The following is an 18,544-nucleotide window of genomic DNA, read 5'->3' on the forward strand; positions in this document are numbered from 1 at the left end:
CTCGTTTTCTTTTTTCACACACTATATATTTCACATCTTTCTATCCTTTACTATCTAACTTCTTTTTCTTATTCTAATCTTTTTTCAGTGTAACAAAAAAAAAAAGAAGTTGTACATAAAATGTATTATGAAAATATATATTAGGCACTTTGGTGCAATATGACTGTACTTACTTCTAATAAAATAAAATATAAAAAAAAAAAAAAAATAAAAAAAAAAAACTCCACCCACCCATCTTACTTCCATACATTAATTATTTTGCCAAATAAAAGTCAGGCAGCAATTTTTACATTTTCAGTTGACTTTCACTCTTTTGTGAAAGTGAGTTCTAGACTTCCATTGTGTAAAGAAATGTCTTTTCATATTTCTTCTGAACCTCCCAGGTTTAACTTTTATTGGTGTTCCTAAAGGAAATCTAAACTACAAATGTTACTGATAGAGCCCCATTATTGAACTACAAAACAGAATAACAAAGAGGTAACATTCCTGTCATTTTCTTGTCGTCTATTTGAGGAAGAAAGGAAAGACACAGACCATCATTCCCATAATAATCTTATTGAAGACACAAGGAACTGCAGATGCTGAAATCTTGAGTGAAAAATGACAAGCTGGAGGAACTGAGTGGATCAGGTAGCAGTTGTGGCGGGAAATGGCCAAACGACATTGTGGACTAACCCAAAATGTCATCTGGTTCATTTCCCTCCGCAGATGCCGCCTGACCTGTTCAGAAACTTTGGCGGTTTGTTTTATATTATTATTGAAAGCAGCTAAAAGTATCCAGACATGTACTGGACTTACACACTTAGAGACTGGAAACCCAGCTTGTAGAGTCATAGATACAGTGTGGAAACAGGCCCTTCAGTCCAACTTGCCCACACCGGCCAACATGTCCCACCTACACTAGTCCCACCTGCCCGTGTTTGGTCCATGTCCCTTCAAACCTGTCCTATCTGTGAACCTGTCTCACTGTTTCTTAAATGTTGGGATAGTCCCCTGCCTCAACTACCTCCTCTGGCAGCTTGTGCCATACAACCCCCACCCCTTGTGTGTACACAGAGATATTCACAGACATGTGCTTAAAATCAGATGAGACTAGTAATTCAGTAACTAGATAATAACTCTGTTATAACATACCGTGTGCCGCTATTTAATAATTAATTATGCAGACTGAATCCATTTTCTGTGGGGTTCCGGGTTTCTCATATATTATCAGCTCCAATCAACTCACCAATGTTCCCATTGCTCCCATTTCCCCATTTTAGCCCATAAAATAAACACTGTGGCATCTAAGATGTCAGTGAGCTTACGTGCTTACATTTTGAGCAGGAAGTGTGCCACCTGTCAAGATTGGTAAAGGCATCAAAAAGGGTTTTCAGGGCATATGCCTGAAAGGTGTTTAGCTCTATGCACTTGAAAATTAAGAAGCTGATGCCACATGATACCCCTTTCATCCGTTTGGTGCATTCAGGTCTGCATTCAGTGCAACCTATCATCCTTACAGGTGTTCATCATTCACTCTATCTGAAATACTTGTTTGAATGTTTTTTCATGCACTAGCTCCTTGGCATTAAGACAGAGGATATGGGTAGTAACAAATTTCACCCTTTGATCATGACATACACTTTGACTCAAATTCACTGCATCCATAACCTTGTCCCCCTTCCAATCACAACTTCCTAGCCATCTTTACCTTTTCGTTTGCTCTTCTCTCAGTCACCCCTTCAGTGGGATCTCGACCCACATTTTAAACCTTGTCTGATGGTTGCTGCCAGTGACATAATAGACCACAATACAAATGGTCCACCACAAACTTGCTGCTAAGTTACTGTAATTACCAGGATCTGATTCAAATGATGCCTAAGTTCTAATATCTCCAAAATGCCCCGACATTACAATGCCCTGACAAGTTTTCTAGAACAACTGTCTAGTCACATGTCGTTATCCTAGGCCTCTGATTATCTACAATACCTCTGGTCAATAATTTATCTTGGAGAATTAAAGTAGTAGGCCACAGGAAGCTCAGAATTACTTCTGCGGGCTGAACACTGGAGCCCCACAAAACAATCACCCAATCTGTGTTTGGTTTCCTCAATGTAGAACAAAGTGCAAGTGAATCACTGCTTCACCTGGAAAGTCTGTTGGGTCACTGGATGGTTGGGAGGAAAGAGGGGAAAGAATGTGTTGGAAAAATGCCATAAGGAGATTGGCTGTTGGGAATGGAAGAAAGGATCAGGGAGTATGAAGTGAACAGTAACTGGGAAATGCTGAAAGTGGAGGAGAGGGAAAGATGTGTCTGATCTCTTTGATGGTGACAGGAATTGCAGAGAATGCTCTTTTTATTGATGAAAAAGAGCATACTCCAGAGCACAGACCATTCTGAAGAAGGGTCTTGACCCAAAACATCACCCATTCCTTTTCTCCAGAGATGCTGTCTGACTTGCTGAGTTATTCCACCATTTTAGGTCATCCTCTAAGATAGCTTGTTGTGCGTAAAGTGAGGACCAGACAAATAACTTTGTTCTGACCTGGAGTAGAGGGGTTGAGAGCAAAGGTGTGGAAAATGGATGAGATGTAGCCGTACTTTGTTAACATTTGTAGAGGTGAAGCCACAGTTTAGAAAGAAGGCAGCCATTTCAGTGACACCTGCATAGAAAGTCTCAACATCAGAGCAAATATGGAAAAGATAGGGAAACTGGGAGAATAGAATAGAGTTCTTACAGGAGGGAGGGTGGGACAAAGAGTGGTGAAGGTTGCTCTGGAAGTCAGTAGACTTATAATGGATGTGAGTAGCTAGCCTATCCCTGAGATGGAGAATGAGACCCAGAAAAGGGAAGAGAGATGTTGATCATGTGAAGGTGAGTGCAGCAAAAGTAATGAAACAGTTGATTCCGTGTGGCATCAATGCACTCATCAATGTACCAGAAAAAGAGTTGAGTGAGTGAGCCTGGGTAAGACTGAATCAAATGGATGAGATGGAGTCATCATAGCCCTTGACTCTACCTCATCCATTTCCCATGTCTCTTCCCCCCGCCAACTCCCCCCCCCCCCCCCCGCCAACTCCCCCCCCCCCCCCCCCCGCCAACTCCCCCCCCCCCCTTACTCCATGACACAACAAAGAACAGAATTATTCCAGTCCTCACCTTCCACCCACCAGCCTTTTTACTCAATACATCATTCTCCACAATTTACACAACTTTCAAGGATCCCACCATCCACCCTGAGCTTCCCATTACCTACCACAGACCTCACAAAATGCCAAGCATACTTTGGGCCCATGCCAGTGCCCGTAGTTACATTTTTGATCTGGAGGAAGTGCATGGAGTTTAAGGAGACATTATTCAACGTGAGAACAAGTTCAGTCAAGCAAGTGTGCGTGTTGGTGGAGGGGAACATGTTCATTCTCTGCTCCAGGAACAAGCTGAGGGAGCAATGAGATGTGGGACGGAGGTGTAAAGAGATTGTATGTCCATGGTAAAGATGGGTTTACTGGGACCAGTGAATTGGAAACAATCAAAATGGTGGAGGGCATCAAAGGTATCACAGGTATAAGTGGGAAGAGACTGGGCCAAAGGGAGAGCTGCCAACTCTCACGCATTGGAGGTGAGACTCACACATTTCGCCCAATTCTCACACTGATCACAGAATTTCTCTTAAATGCTGGGATAGTCTCTGCCTCATCTACCTCCTCTGGCAGCTTGTTCCATACACCCACCACCGTTTGTGTGGAAAAGGTTACCTCTTAAAAATACTAAAACAAAAACCATTGAAATCATACTTCTACAATGCACTAAAACATGATTTTAATACATCAAATTTGAAAAAGTCCCTACCGTGGGAAGGAGGGCGACCCCCCCTCCCACACCCTCCCCCAACTTGGTCACTCCACTGCCCCACCTGGTAACCCCAAGACCAATGATCAGTGATCGCTCAGCCCCCCCACTTTCAAAATCGCTCTGCGGCCCCTGGTTCAGACGGAGAGCACTGCCACTTGTGAGCGGGTAACTGAGACCAGTTGTCCGTGATGTCTGGATCCCGATGCTCAGCGCTTCGTGTTTCGGAGTTGGCTGTTATTGATTTGTAATTAGCCTGATTTGTAATTAGTTGACAAAACCTTAATTTATTCATCTGGAATATCCAGGGGGGTTGGATAAGTGTAATATTAAAATGACATGCAAGATGTCATGCTGTCTGTCACAACATACAGCCCCGATAACACATTATTTCATTCAGTTATATATTGGGAAGGTAGCACTATTGTCATTTGCCACACAACTATTATGTTTGTTTACCTCACTGACTATTTCTAACCCCCCCCCCCCCCCCCCCCCCCAGGTGTGCAGTAATACCAGGTGTGCAGTGAGACCCAGGTTGGTCAACATGGGCCAAGTGTTTGATTATATTATGATTTCCATACATGAATATACTAAGATCATTCATGTGCTGCACCTGTTGATCAAAACCTGGCCCTACTGTGGAATGCAATTAGGAATGTAATTTAGCCTAACCTTATTATTCATAGCGGATCCAATTTGAAGCACAAATATTGCATTCAAGTGTAAGTTAAAAGACTCGCTACAGTATGCACCAGATTGCACAATTTCAAGCTGAAAAATGCAAAAGCTCCGTACCATCGGAGGGGGTTTGGTGGTGCAAGATCAGGCTAAAACAATGGGTCTATTGACCGCAGTCCTGCTTGAGCATTTTGTGCAGAAGGGAGAAACGGGCTGCACATGGCTGGAACACCATAAGACTGGAAGCTGTGAATGGAAGATCTCCTGAGGAAATGAGATCCACAATTGTCAGGGTGACCATTTCCTGATGTTGGGCACATAATCTGTAGGGAAGAACAAGGAGGTGTCTCAGAGCTGACGTGTGGCTTCTGGCACCATAGAGATCAGTTTGTTAGGCTTTAATGGCACCAATCTCATCAGCGAGGTTGCCTGGGTGAGTGGTGTGCTACACATTCAGTCAGGGATAGGTTAGAAATGGGTGGAAAAGCCAAGACAGTCAATGCCACATCAGCAGTTAGCAATGAATAGATCTAGACAGTGTATTTGGTCAGAGGGAGGTGTTCAGCTGGGCACTGAAGATGAGTGAAAGAGTCCACCATTTGTAGTGAAGCTGCCCAATCAGAAAAATGGGACCAGAAGCGGGAGAATAAAGATCATGTCAAGCTCAGAATTCATAAGAATGAACACAGGGGGACAAAGTTGGGTCCACTACCCCCAGACACCAATATAAGCTTTCTGGGGCAGGTGGGTGGCATCTAGCCCTTCGTCGGGTTTCTCTGGGAATTTAGAAGATTTTTTCTACCAGAGAATCTCTGTGCAATTTCAAAATAAATATTTTAAAAATACCCAAGCAGTGTATGTGCCAGAGGTTCGACATTAAGTATGGTCTAGAAAATAACTCAAGAAGCAGCTATCTGTTAACATTTCTCATTTTCTACATCCTATGTCCTTGATAACACACATAGCAATTATCTAACCAGTGGTTCCCAACGTGGGGCGTACGCCCCACAGGGGGGCAATTTGATTTTTAAGGGGGGCAATTTGATTTTTCTTTTTTTTAACAATTTTTTAGTAAACTGACAGTAAATTTAGTGACTGTCTTTTGTTTATTTCATTTTTCTTTTTCATGGATGCCATGTTCTTTTGAAGCTTGTTTAAACCAAGGTATTGGCGTTTTAAGCTTCTTCAGCTGAAACGGAGTTCACTTTTTAAATGATAAGAATGATATATCACCACATGGGGGGGGGGGATCAGGATTTTAGAGGTGATTAGGTGGGGCATGGCCAAAAAAAGGTTGGGAACCACTGATCTAAACCCTCTTGCGATAAAGAGACTAAGTAAGGGTAAAGGGTAAACTTTAGATTTACTACGAGCGAAATTATTGAGCAACGATTCTCGGGTAAAGGGACAAACAATCGCGAAGCAAGTGTGTGTACAATATCTTCTCAATCCGAAACTGCTCGTTTGCTCTCAGAAGGACCGAAAACAGATTGGAATTGTGTTACCTCGGTCACAGCGGGGCGAAGATGCACCCACATTAGAAATGTCTCACCTACCTTTCATTTTCAGCCGAGAGGCGAACCACGATACTGAAAGAAACGCACCCAGGCAGAGGACTGTTAAAACCCTTCCATTCCTGAGCCTCATTTCATGTCATGTCATCCCAGAACGGTGGGCATCGGACACTTTGTGCGGATAATCGCTTTGGCGATATTGATGAAATAAGGCAGTGGGTCTCACTCTCTCCAATAGTCCCGCTCTCAACAAACTCTCCAGCCAGAGCGAGCTGTTGAGGAATCTGACAGAAACAGTGGCACGCCTTCATTCATTTCCTCAAATCCCCTTTCTCTTTTACGTGTCAGTATTTTCAGTTTCCTGTTCTTTTCAATTCATTTTTAGTTATTTATTTCCAAATTTCTCCATGTCTATTTCATCAGGCAGCTTCTGTTTCTGTACTTCCCGGCCAGTTCAATGACACACGTCGTTTCCCACGAGGGCTCGTCAGGTATCTGGTAGTTCAGACCACAGCCACTGTTTCAATCTCTCGCCCGCCGCGGTCTCTCTCCGCCCTCAATGCCTTTCCTCCGGGGCTTGTTCTCGCCAAACGACCTGCTCTCACAGACACATGCAAAGTTTCTTGTTTCACCCCTACTTCTCTCTCTCTCTCTCGCAACTGTTGCTAACTCGACTATTCCCTGGGTTCAAGTTATTGTGTACTCTGTCGTTTATTGGTGCGTGTGTGTTTCTCTCTCAGATGGTAAACTTCGGGGTTGTCCGATAATGCTTCCTACTTGTTTTTCCTCTCTCGGTATTGCTATCTTTCTTCCTTATGTGTTACACCTTGCATGCCAATCCATTTCCAGTATAGTTGGTGACTAATGATAATGGCATTCCTGCGGTGTGCTTCAGTTGTTTAATGTTGTTGTAAGCAAAACAAAAACTTGCTGGAGCACCGTTGAGTTTTTCATTAAACTCTGTTGGAAAAATAAATGTATTGCAATGTAATTATCTAATGTCCAAAAAATGATGAAACACTCAGCAAGTCAAGCAGCACCTGTGGAAAGAATAGTTATCACACTTGCCACGCCTCCACACACTTGTGACTCTTACCACACTCCTCCACTGAACTATTAGGAGTTACACCAGCATTTAATCTGCTCCCCTAAACTATCACGATATAAATACCTGAGATCATCACCAATTGTAGTACCATCCGAATATCATGACCTGAAAGAGGTCTTTTGCCACTTCTGAGCCACCTCTTTACCTCCTCGCCTGCCATTGACGTATTATCCAGCACCTCTCCACCCCGGGGTCATCTGTACTCGCTCTCTGCTCCTGAGACCAACGCCATGGAGAGATACATTTCGGATTCTCTGGCAGCTGTTTTAATTTGTCCATCCTCCTCTCCCGCCAGGACGGGATTTTTCTTTGTGAGTAAGAAGGATGGCGAACTTCGCCCTGCCATTGACTATCCAGGCCTGAATGACATCACTGTCAAAAACCGTGACCCCTTGCCACTCTGTCTTCAACTGCCTGCAGCATGCCACCATGTTCACTAAGCTGGATCTACGGAATGCCTACCATTTGGTTCGCATCACGGAAGGAGATGAGTGGAAGTCAGCCTTCGACACACCCAGTGGGCATCGTAATGCCCTTCGGCCTGACCAATGCCCCGGCTGTCTTCCATGATCTGGTCAATGATGTGCTCCGGGACATGCTGAACCAGTTTGTCTTTGTTCACCTGGATAACATCCTCGTCTACTCTGGCTCTGCATTGGAATATGCGCGCCATGTCCGTCTCGTTCTGCAGAGACTATGGGAGAACCAGCTGTTGGTCAAGGCAGAGAAGTGTGAGTTCCACCAGCCCACGTTGTGCTTGCTGGGATACATCTTCTCAGCTGGCCATGTCGAGATGGATCCAGGAGCGGTGAGAGTGGTGGTAGGTTGGCCTGAGCCTACCAGTCGGTAGGAGCTACAACGCTTCCTCGGCTTTGCCCATTTTTACCAGTTTTATCTGCAACTACAACATCCTGGGTGCTCCTCTCACGTCTACATCCATCACGTTTGCCTGGTCCCCGTCTGCTGAGGGGGCATTCAGGGACCTTAAGCAACGCTTCACTACCGCCCTCATCCTGGAGCATCTTGACCCGGCCCGTCAGTTTGTGGTGGAGGTGTTTTCCCAACGCTCCTCATGGGACCAGAAGATGCTCCCCTGTGCCTTCGCCTCTCCCTGGCTGAGAGGAATGATGACATTGGCAACAGAGAGCTGCTGGCAGTGGAGCTGGCGTTGGAGGAGTGGAGGCATTGGTTGGAGGGCACCAAGCAGCTATTCCATGTCTGGATGGACCACAAGAACCTGGAGTACCTGCGTTTGGCGAAGCGGCTCAATCCCCATCAAGCCCGGTTGGCCCTGTTTTTCACCTGGTTTAACTTCACATTGTCATACCGTCCTGGGTCCAAGGATGTCAAGCCCGACTCCCCCTCCCGTTAGTTCAGTTCTGACCAGGACAACCATTCCCACGAACCCATGCTGCCTCTTACCTGCCTAGTGGGCTCCATCGCCTGGGAGATCGAGGCCATAGTTCACAATGCCCAGCGTCATTACCCCGATCCTTTTTCTGGACCCCCCCCCCCAATAAGTTATTTGTCCCGGTCTCCGCCCGCTCTGAAGTACTCCAGTGGGCCCATTCCTCTAATCTCGCCTGTCATCCTGGTATTGCTGCACCCTCTACCTGCCGCGCCAGCGGTTCTGGTGGCCCACCGTGGAGGCCGGCACCCGGTCTATCGTCTCCGGCTGCTCTGCCTGTGCACAGAATACGACATTCCATCAGCCACCCTTTGGTCTCCTTCGTCCCCTGCCTGTTCCCCACCTACCATGGATCCACATCGCCCTGGACATCATCACCAGCTTGCCTCCGTCCAAGGGTTATTCTTACCATTGTGGACCGTTTCAAGGCTGCTCATTTCCTTCCTCTTCCTAAGCTCCCATCTGCTGTAGACCTCGCTCACCTCATCGTGAATCAGGTGATCAGACTCCATGGTTTCTCTCGAGACATCGTCTCTGACAGGGGACCGCAGTTCACCTCATGATTTTGGAAGGCTTTCTGCTCCCTGGTTGGCTCCTCCGCCAGCCTCTCATCTGGGTTCCATCCACAATCTAATGGTCAGTCGGAGAGGGCCAACCAGGCCCTGGAGACCACACTACGTTGCCTGGTGTCCGCCAACCCTACCACCTGGCCTAGCAAAATGGTATGGATCCAATATGCCCACAATTCTCTGCCCAATTCTGCCACTGGTCTGTCTCCATTCCACTGCTCCCTTGGTTATCAACCACCTCTGTTCTCAGACCAAGAGGAGGAGTCTCCGTTCCCTCTGTCCACGTGTTTGTGCGCCGCGGTCGTCGGACCTGGAAGGAGGCCCTGCTCCGCACCGCTTCCAGGTACAGACGATAGATGGATCGGCACCGGACCCCTGCCCCTCGCTATCGCCCTGGTCAGAGGGTATGGCTGTCCAGCCGAGGTCTCCCTGTCTCCTGCTGCTCTGCTACCTCCGCCACCCCGCATCAGTGTACACGGTGAAGCAACTGCTGAAGTCCCGGCGGTGTGGCAGAGGGATCCAGTACCTGGTTGACTGGGAGGGCTAAGGTCCAAAGGAGAGGAGCTGGACTCCTGTCCGTGACAACCTGGACCCCTCCCTGATCCGTGACTTTCATCAGCAGTATCTGGACCAGCCAAAGAGGACACCATTAGGCGCCCGTGGGAGGGTGGCTCCTGTCACACTTGCCATGCCTCCACACACTTGAGGATCTTTTCACACTGCTCCACTGAACTATTAATAATAATATATTTTATTGTCATTGCACATATGCGCAACGAGATTTTGTATGCAGCTTCCATCCGATGTCATAATTTAAACAACTAATAAAATTTAGATTTAGATACCCCGAGAAACATGATTTATAAAAAGAACAGTAAAACATTCAAAACAGTCAAAAGTGCAAATGTGTCTGTGCCAGGTCGATGTGCGACGTGACCATCCGAGGGAGACAGTTCATGGGGGGGGGGGGGCACTCAGCAGGGCCAGTTTAGAGCAGCGATAGCTCTGGTGATGAAGCTGTTCCTGAGTCTGGTGGTGCGGGCGTAGAAGGCCTTGTAACGTCTGCCAGAAGGTAGGAGTTCGAACAGTCCATTTCAAGGTTGTGTGGAGCCTCATCTGCTCCCCTAATCTATCACTTGGTATAAATACCTGATATCATCACCAATTGTGTGTCGACTAATCACTTCTGCATTCTGTAGGTTCGATAGCTGTTCTGAGTTCTGTCATATTTTGGTTCCATTTGCGTCTGGGTTTTGGGTTTTCTTCAGTACTTCTACCTGGTGAGCCTGCATTCGAGTCCTTTCCATTTCGGGGCCCTCTGACAAGAGTAAACATTTCCGGTCAAAAATTGTCGAATCTTTGGTCATCTAATCTGCGTTTGGTTTCTCATCATGAGAAATGCAAATGCAAATAATGCAATATAGTATATTGGAAGAAAAAATACCACTTCAGGAGTTATGAATGCAATTGGAATGTAACTTTAATTCCCCATCCAGTTGTCACCAGAAAACTTCCTAAATTGACATAATTATAACTCGTATTTCCACTGAGAAAGTCTTCTAAGCTCCACTTGTTTTTCATTTACAATATGATACGATAGAAATGTTCCCAATGTTGGGGGAGTCCAGAACCAGGGGCCACAGTTTAAGAATAAGAAGTAAGCCATTTAGAACGGAGACGAGGAAACACTTTTTCTCACAGAGAGTGGTGAGTCTGTGGAATTCTCTGCCTCAGAGGGTGGTGGAGGCAGGTTCTCTGGATGCTTTCAAGAGAGAACTAGATAGGGCTCTTAAAAAGAGCGGAGTCCGGGGATATGGGGAGAAGGCAGGAACGGGGTACTGATTGGGGATGATCAGCCATGATCACATTGAATAGCGTTGCTGGCTCAAAGGGCCGAATGGCCTACTCCTGCACCTATTGTCTAAATGTATTCATCCCAGGAGGGAAATTGATCAAATTAGATATACCTTTATTTATTTGTCATTCAGACCTTTCGGTCTGAACGAAATGCTGTTGCCTGCAGCCATACATGTAATAATAACAAAACACAATAAACACAAATTAACATCCACCACAGTGAGTTCACCAAACACCTCCTCACTGTGATGGAGGCAAAAGTCTTAGAGTTACTGTCTCTTCCCTCCTCTTCTCCCTCTGCGCCGAGGCGATACCCCACCGGGCGATGGCGGCCCGGGGGGTGGTCGAAGCTGCCCGCAGCTGTTGCAACGGGTGCTCCGGAAAACAGGCACCAGCCAGTGACCTGCGAGCTCCCGACATTGTCCTCCACCGGCCCGCGGCCGAGCCCAGGATCCAGGTCGCCTCAGAGGGTGGTGGAGGCAGGTTCTCTGGATGCTTTCAAGAGAGAACTAGATAGGGCTCTTAAAAAGAGCGGAGTCCGGGGATATGGGGAGAAGGCAGGAACGGGGTACTGATTGGGGATGATCAGCCATGATCACATTGAATAGCGTTGCTGGCTCAAAGGGCCGAATGGCCTACTCCTGCACCTATTGTCTAAATGTATTCATCCCAGGAGGGAAATTGATCAAATTAGATATCTGCCTAAGCCAGCAAGATCATCTGAAAATTGCTCCATTTTAACAATTTTCTTGGTGTTACTCAGCTCTATCACGTTCCCACCTCTCCTGACGTCCTCATTTAATTGTCTGTACACTCTCAGAATGTTTATCCGAGTTCAAGGATAGAAAATTATTTAATTGTCTTGGTTCTTGCTGCTGAAATCCACATCCATGCCTTTTGATATATCTAGATTAGATGACCAAAGATTTAACCATACCAAAGCACTCCAGGTCTCACTCTTTCTATCCTCAATAAATCCCAGAGTCACATCATTATGTAATGCTCACTCACCACCTGCGTACATTAATTTTCTTCTTCTTAAAACCACCTTCCTTGTTTTCAAATCCCTTCCATGATCTCCTGCCTCTGTTACCTCTCTGTTATCCCCTCCAAACCTACAATCCTGATATTTTGTGGTCCCTGGATCGTAATTTCCTGACCATTCCTGTATTGAATTGCTCTGCTCTAGATGGTTCACTAACCTTCTCAGCTGTTATCAGGCAACTGATCCATCCTATCAGTCCTGAGCTACTATCTACCTCATTGGTGACCATCAGACTATCCTTAATCAGACTTTACTGGGCTGTATCTTGCACTAAACCTCATTCCCTTTACCATGTACTGTATCTATGCACTGTGAATGGCTTGATTGTAATCTTGTAGTCTTTCCGCTGACTGGTTAGCACGCAACAAAAGCTTTTTACTGTACCACGGTACACGTGACAATAAACTGAACAACACTAAGCTCAGTGATTGTGCCTCCCTTGCCACCACTCTAACTCTGGAATTCCCAACTCCAAACCCCTGCTTCATTTTCCTTCTCTAAAAAGCTTTGTTAAAGCTTTTCCTGGCTATCTGTCCTAATATATCTAAATTTGACATCTAGAATTGTATCATACTTCTGGGATGCTACTCGATATATTTTACTTTGTGAAGTATGCAGAATAACATTATTAAGTAAACGTTGTTCTTAATTTCTTTGTTGAACACTTATGTCAGGCTATTGTTCATCGACTACAGCTCAGTGTTCAACATCATCATCCCCTCTAAACCTATTGTCAAACTCAGGTACAGGGTCTCTGCTTGTTCCTATGCAATTGGATCCTCAACTTTCTCAATTATGAAGCACAAACTGTATGAATTGGAAACGCTTACTCCTCACTGACCATGAGTACAGGGGCACCTCAAGGCTATGTTGTTATCAGTCCCCTGCTCTCTATACTACAACTATGTACAGTAGCTAAACACAGTTCCAATGCAATCTTAAAAAATTACCAATGATAGCACCATTGTTGGATGAATAATGGATAATGATGAGTCAGAGTACAGGAGGGAGATCAATAATCGAATTGATTGGTGCCAGTACAGCGATCTTGTACTTAACATTAGCAAGGCCATGAAGCTGATTGTTGACTTCAGAAAAGGAAAGCAGAATTTGCCTTCATCGATGGACATGGAGAGAATCACCAGCTTCAAGTTTCTGGGCATGCATATCACTGCCTTGGGCCAACATATTGATGTAAATGCTGAGAAAGCTCATCAACACCTACACTTCCTCAAATGTTTGTGGAGATTTGGCATATACTTGTTAGTGAAAGGCAAGGCAGGCAAATGTAAGGAAGCTTGGCTGGAGGGAAATTGAGGCATTGGTCAAGAATACGAAAAGTCACATGGGATAGGTATAGGCAGCTGGGATCAAGTGTATCTCTGGAGGAGTTTTGGGAACTAAGGAGCAGACTAAAAAATGATCCTATTAAATGGTGGTACTGGCTCGAAGGGCCGAATGGCCTACTCCTGCACCTATTTTCTATGTTTTTATGCTTGATTGCTACACTGGGATGTTGCAATATTGCATCATCCATCCAGCTGAAGGCAGATTTCACATAAAGCCCTCAAAATTAATACCCGGAGAATAAAAAATGACCAGAACCATTTTTTTCAAAGAGATTTATATGGTTTCAGAAAAATACAAGTACAAATGGTGGACATGGAAACTTGTCATGTGAAAAAATAGCAAAGTCAGTCCATGATTCAATTAATTTGCACAGAAACCTGAGAACCATTTCCTGCAGGTTCAAGAATAACTTCTTCCCATCAACCATCCGGCTCTTGAATGATACTGCACAACCCTAACCACAACTCTACCACTGCAACTATTATGGACTTTGTATAAATTGCACTTTTGGTTTGCATTATTATGGTCTTGTTATCTAGGATTACTTTTAATTTGTTGCATTATTGATTATGGTATATTTAATTGTTGTTGCATTAATATCTCGAACGCTGTAGCAAGTAAGAATTTAATTGTTTAGTTCCCAGTACATGAAAGGTAAACACTCCTGACTCTTGAAACCTATTTATATTGAAAAGTGCTCTGGAGCCACTTGGTGGCAGTTCTCGTGCAGTGCAATGTTTACAATAAGTGAAGTGAGAAGTGGGCATTCACGGCAAGAGTTCACTTTACTTATTTGGTGCAAAAAAGTATAGATTTGTTCATACATTGACTTTCTTGCACAAATTTGGAATTTCCCCAAAACCTCTAGGAACACTGAAGTACTTGAGGTTATGTGTTAATATTATGTCTGCAATCAAAACAGTTGATTAGCAATTACAATTTTGTTCCTGTTAATTTTGATTGCCGTAAATTCAGAGTGGCAATAATGGTAAAGACTCTAGAATGCAAAATATTATGAATTGCAACACAATAGGTCTGAAGAAGGGTCCCGACCCAAATTGTCACGTATCGATGTTCTCCTGAAATGCTGCACCACCCGCTGAATTACTCCAGCACTTTGTCTCTTCTTCTGTGAGCCGTCATCTGCCGTTCCTTGTTTCCACAATAGATCAGTTTACAGATTTACAAACTGCATAAATAAACCATGTCTCAATGACATTTTGTATACTGACCTCATGATTTTTCTATCTTCCTATTGAGGCATTCAACTTTGTTTTGGGTCTAGACAGATTAACTGTAATCTTTAGATGTTGTTTCTAAAGGTTTGCATTTACATAATCCCTTTCACAATTTCAGGTCTTCACAAAGCATTTTACAGCGAATTAAATACTTATAAAGTGTAGTCACTGAGATAATATTCAACAAAGCCCACAACCAGATGTTTTGTTTTATTGGGATTGGTTTAAGTCAAATTATAAGTTACACATTGGGGACAACCTCTTCTTTGCTCATCCAAGTGTTCAGACGGGGACAGAATTTAACATCTTATCCAAAGGACAGCATCCTTCCTCCGCCTGTGATAAATAAGTGGCAGCTTCAAATATGTGTTCAAATCCACTGAATGGAATATGAAACCATAGCTTTATGATTCTTGAGTTATTTAGATGAGCCATACTATTTGAACATAGTCATAAGAAAATATTCTAAATGTGCTGTGCCAGCACATCAGTTAACATATTTGTTAAAATTAAAATATTTGTATACATCCATGAAGTGTTATCTGTGTCATCTCACTAAACCATTGGTTCTCTAATGTGTCCAGTTACTTCTGTGTTCTCTTCCATTATAGCAGATGCAAAATATTCAGTTTCAGTTTATTGTCACGTGTACCGAGGTACAGTGAAAAGCTTTTGTTGCGTGCTAACCAGTCAGCGAAAGACAATACATGATTAAAATCGAGCCAGTCAAAGTGTACAGATGAATGATAAGGGAATAACGTTTAATGCAAGATAAAGCCAGTAAAGTCTGATCAAAGATAGCCCGAGGGTCACCAATGAGGCAGATAATAGTTCAAGACTACTATCAACACAAGGATTGCAGATGTTGGAATGGGGAAATAATCTAGAAATCGGAGGTGCAAAGGGACTTTGGAATGCTGGTGCAGGATTCCCAAAAAGTTGAGTAGTAAGGAAGGCAAACACAATGCTAGTATTTATTTCGAGAGTGCTAGAATACAAAAACAGGGATGTAATGCCGAGGCTCTCTGTAAGGCTCTATATGGATAATATCCGAGGAAGGTAGACAAAAGTGCTGGAGAAACTCAGCGGGTGCAGCAGCATCTATGGAGCTAAGGAAATAGGCAACGTTTCGGGTCGAAACCCTTCTTTAAGCTGATGTAGGGTGGGTGGGGCGGGAAGAAGAAAGGAAAAGGAGGAGTCAGAGGGCTGAGGGAGAGCTGAGAAGGGGAGGAGACAATAAGGGCTACCGGAAATTGGAGAAGTCAATGTTCATGCCACTGGGGTATAAATTGCCTGAGCGAAATATGAGGTGCTGCTCCTCCAATTTCCGGTGGTGCTCACTCTGGCCATGGAGGAGGCCCAGGACAGAAAGGTCGGATTTGGAATGGGAGGGGGAGTTGAAGTGCTGATCCACTGGGAGATCAGGTGGGTTATTGCGGACCGAGCGGAGGTGTTCGGCGAAACAATCGTCAAGCCTACGCTTGGTCTCACCGATGTAGATCAGCTGACATCTAGAGCAGCGGATGCAATAGATGAGGTTGGAGGGATGTGCTGGCTCTGGAGAGGAGGTTTACAAGAATTATCCCAGTGAAATGTGACATTTAGACCGGGAGCGGGGCCGTAAATCGCCCGGCATGGCCTAAAATGGCCGTGGGACTTATCATCGCCCGCCTGGGGCTTGGACATCGGGAGAGACATGGAGAACAGGGGAGAGAAAAGACTTTGCCTTCCATCACAGTGGGTCCACTGTGATGGATGTTCGTGTGAATTAAATTGTGTGTATGTCTAGGAAATTGTCTTTGTTTGTATGGCTGTGGAAACAGAATTTCGTTTGAGCCTCACTGAGACTCAAATGACAATAAATTGTATTGTATTGTATTGAATAACTGGGTGAACATATGATGAGCATTGTCGGCACTGGGCCTGTACTCGCTGGAGTTTAGAAGGATGAGGGGGTACATCATTGAAACTTACCGAATAGTGAAAGGCTTGGATAGAGTGGATGTGGAGAGGATGTTTTCACTAGTGGGAGCATCTAGGACCAGAGGTCATAGCCTCAGCATTAAAGGGCGTTTCTTTAGGAAGGAGATGAGGGGACATTTCTTTAGTCAGATGGTGCATCTGTGGAGGCCAAATCAATGGATATTTTTAAGGCAGAGATAGATTCTTGATTATTACAGGTGTCAGAGGTTATGGTGAGAAGGCAGGAGAGTGGGTTAGGAGGGAGAGATAGATCAGCCATGATTGAATGGCGGCGTAGACAATGGGCCGAATGGCCTAATTCTGCTCCTATCACTTATGACCTAAAAACACGTGTTGGGGGAACTGAACTTTTAGGAATTTTTCAGTCTGAAGAAGGGTCTCGACACGAAACGTCACCCATCCCTTCTCTCCAGAGATGCTGCCTGTCCCACTGAGTTACTCTACCGCAAGAAATGCAACACCTGTCCCTTCACCCCCCCCCTCGACTCCATCCAAGGTCCCAAGCAGTCGTTCCAGGTGCGACAAAGGTTCACCTGTATCTCCTCCAACCTCATCTACTGCATCCGCTGCTCTAGATGTCAGCTGATTTACATCGGTGAGACCAAGCGTAGGTTGGGCGATCGTTTCGCCGAACACCTCCGCTCAGTCCGCAATAACCTACCTGACCTCCCGGTGGCTCAGCACTTCAACTTCCCCTCCCATTCCCAATCCGACCTCTCTGTCCTGGGTCTCCTCCATTGCCAGAGTGAGCAACAGCGGAAATTGGAGGAACAGCACCTCATATTCCGTCTGGGGACCTTGCGTCCTTATGGCATTAACATAGAATTCTCCCAATTTGGCTAGCCCTTGCTGTCTCCTCCCCTTCCTTAACCCTCTAGCTGTCTCCTCCCACCCTCCCATCCGCCCGCCCTCAGGCCCCTCCTCCTCCTCCCCTTTTCCTTCTTTCTTTCCCCACCCCCCATCAGTCTGAAGAAGGGTTTCGGCCCGAAACGTCGCCTATTTCCTTCGCTCCATAGATGCTGCTGCACCCGCTGAGTTTCCCCAGCAATTTTGTGTACCTTCGATATTCCAGCATCTGCAGTTCCCTTTTGAACACGAGTTACTCCACATGTTGTGTCTACCTTCGATTCAAGATTCAGATTCAGATTCAACTTTAATTGTCATCGTCAGTGTACAGTACAGAGACAACGAAATGCAGTTCGCATCTCCCTGGAAGAGCGACATAGAATATGATTTCAATAAATAAATCTATTTACATGCATAGATTCAAGATTCAAGAGAGTTTATTGTCATGTGTCCCAGATAGGACAATGACATTCTTGCTTTGCTTCACAGCACAACAGAGTATAGAAGGCATGACTACAGAACAGATCAGTGTGTCCATCGATCTACCATTATATTAACCAGCCTTTTTGCAGCTGTTTCCTACACAACTTTTAGTAAAGCAGCTGAAGCAGATTCCCGACCTGAAACGCCGCCCGTCCATGTCCCTCCACAGATGCTGCCCGACCCCGCGGGGAGATCTTCCACTCCAGCATCTTCCGTTCAGCGACGATGGACAACTCATGGCCGCGCGCTCCCGCTCCCGTCCCCGTCCCCCCGGTAACCGACCCCCCCCCCCCCCCCCCGCCGCGCGCTCCCGTCCCCCCGGTAACCGAACCCCGCGCCGCGCGCTCGGCGGCCGCGAGTGACGCGCTTCCGGTGGCCGTTGGCCTGGTGACGGCGGCTGTGAGTGAGTGAGCGAGCGAGTGAGGAGAAGCTCGGGCCGCGGAGAAAGTTTAATTGGAGCCTCGTCCCGTCCCCGACCCGACCCGACCCGACCCAGGCCTGTGAGTACAAGCAGACCCCCGGCTTCTCCCAAACACCGCACAGCTTGTGCGCTGGCGTTAATGCCCAGAGAGGAGAGGGAGCGGACTTGTTGCACTGTCGCTCCGCTCTGTTGATTCAAGGGCCGCCTCGCC

The 18,544-nt window shown here is 45.7% G+C and overlaps 2 protein-coding genes across 2 annotated transcripts in view; one reads left to right on the forward strand and one right to left on the reverse strand.

Annotated features, from left to right (window-relative positions):
* The window catches only part of mgat4d (MGAT4 family member D), a 127,397-nt gene extending 120,573 nt beyond the window's left edge, over nt 1-6,824 (reverse strand). Inside the window, exon 1 of the mRNA XM_033049917.1 lies at nt 6,068-6,824. Coding sequence (XP_032905808.1) covers nt 6,068-6,158 — 91 coding nt within the window. The 5' untranslated portion in view covers nt 6,159-6,824. The remainder of the gene's footprint in view (nt 1-6,067) is intronic.
* Nucleotides 6,825-9,260: 2,436 nt separating this feature from the next.
* elmod2 (ELMO domain containing 2) overlaps nt 9,261-18,544 on the forward strand; it is a 40,050-nt gene continuing 30,766 nt past the window's right edge. Inside the window, exon 1 of the mRNA XM_033031775.1 lies at nt 9,261-9,453. Coding sequence (XP_032887666.1) covers nt 9,261-9,453 — 193 coding nt within the window. The remainder of the gene's footprint in view (nt 9,454-18,544) is intronic.

Source organism: Amblyraja radiata, chromosome 1 (assembly GCF_010909765.2).
Source record: "Amblyraja radiata isolate CabotCenter1 chromosome 1, sAmbRad1.1.pri, whole genome shotgun sequence".
NCBI classification, from domain to species: domain Eukaryota; kingdom Metazoa; phylum Chordata; class Chondrichthyes; order Rajiformes; family Rajidae; genus Amblyraja; species Amblyraja radiata.